The sequence below is a fragment of the Manacus vitellinus genome, unplaced genomic scaffold, assembly GCF_001715985.3.
Source record: "Manacus vitellinus isolate BGI_N305 unplaced genomic scaffold, ASM171598v3 scaffold_168_pilon, whole genome shotgun sequence".
Taxonomy (NCBI): domain Eukaryota; kingdom Metazoa; phylum Chordata; class Aves; order Passeriformes; family Pipridae; genus Manacus; species Manacus vitellinus.
In genome coordinates, this window is record NW_021939180.1 from 96,872 (window position 1) to 98,064 (window position 1,193).

The 1,193-nt window shown below is 55.0% G+C and overlaps 1 protein-coding gene across 1 annotated transcript in view; it reads right to left on the bottom strand.

The window, feature by feature from the left end:
• RPL19 (ribosomal protein L19) overlaps positions 1 to 876 on the bottom strand; it is a gene marked incomplete at its 5' end in the record, with an annotated part of 2,303 nt that extends 1,427 nt beyond the window's left edge. Inside the window, 2 exons of the mRNA XM_029958659.1 lie at positions 3 to 57; positions 721 to 876. Of these exons, the coding sequence (XP_029814519.1) occupies positions 3 to 57; positions 721 to 876 (211 nt within the window). The remainder of the gene's footprint in view (positions 1 to 2; positions 58 to 720) is intronic.
• Between the last annotated feature and the right edge of the window lie 317 nt (positions 877 to 1,193).

Genomic DNA, 1,193 nt, shown 5'->3' on the forward strand with positions numbered 1-1,193 from the left:
GCCGCATCCAGGTGACCTTCTCGGGCATGCGGGCGTTGGCCGTGCCCTTCCTCTTACCTGGGCAGGGCGAGCCCCAAAACCTGCCAGTTAAACCCCAAACTCTTCCCAAGGTGTTTAATCCCCCTCTTCAGCTCAAGTTAAAAACCATCCACAGCCAAGCCAAGGGTTTTCCATCTCTGTGGCCAAACCCACTGGGATATTCCCCAGCGTGAGGGAGCAGCAGGACCAGGCACCACGGGAAGTGGGTGATTTACCCCATTCCCAGGGGTCCCTTGGCCCTGGGGGTCCCTGTGTGTGGCACTTTCATTATATTTTATTATATTACTTTCATTATTTAAATATTTAAACTCTAGGTTGGTGGGGGATGTATATCTGCAATCACCAAATGAAATCAGAGTCAGCCACGTTGAACTGACATTCCTGTTTTCCTACACAACGTTAATTTTTAAATTAAGCTGGTCAGGGAGGTTTTTGAGAGACAAAAAAAGTGCAGCCTTGGATTTAGATGGAAGTGATTGAACTGCCCAGGATCAAGGACTGAAGAGTCACAGCCGAACTGGCGGGCTCGGGAGGGACACTGGGGAGGCTTTGGGGGAGAAGCTGAATTTTAGGGGTAGCCTAAAATTCTGGAATCCCCCGAGTGGCACAGGGCCTCTCCAGGGGCGGGGGCTGCCCCTGGGGGTCCCTGGTGCCCCGCTGTGTGTGGGGTGCAGCCCTCACCGATGCCCATGTGCCGGCCCTTCCTGCGGGCCAGCGTGTTCTTCCTGCAGCGGGCGCGGGAGTGCACGGTCACCGGCTTCCTGATGATCAGCCCGTCCTTGATCAGCTTCCGGATCTGCTGCCCTGCAAAACACGGCCAACACCTCCTCTGGAGCCCTCAGGTGAGCACAGATCCCCCCCCCTTGTCCCCCCTGGGGGAAGGCTGGCAGTGCCATGGAAGGTGGGTCTCCCCACAGAGCCCCTCACGCTGCTGGAACTGCTCCGTTCTCTCTGCCAAATCTCCCAGAGAATCTCCCAGTTCCCTCACTGATTATCTCACAGGGCACCAGGGAGCTCTGAAAACCCTGGAAACCCCACTTGGAAGTGGGGAAAAAAAAGCTCCTCAATTTTACCCGAGCCAGAATTTCACCTAAGGCAAAAGCTGGGCTTGACAATCCTGGGAGGCTTTTTCCAGCCTCAATGGTTTTATGATT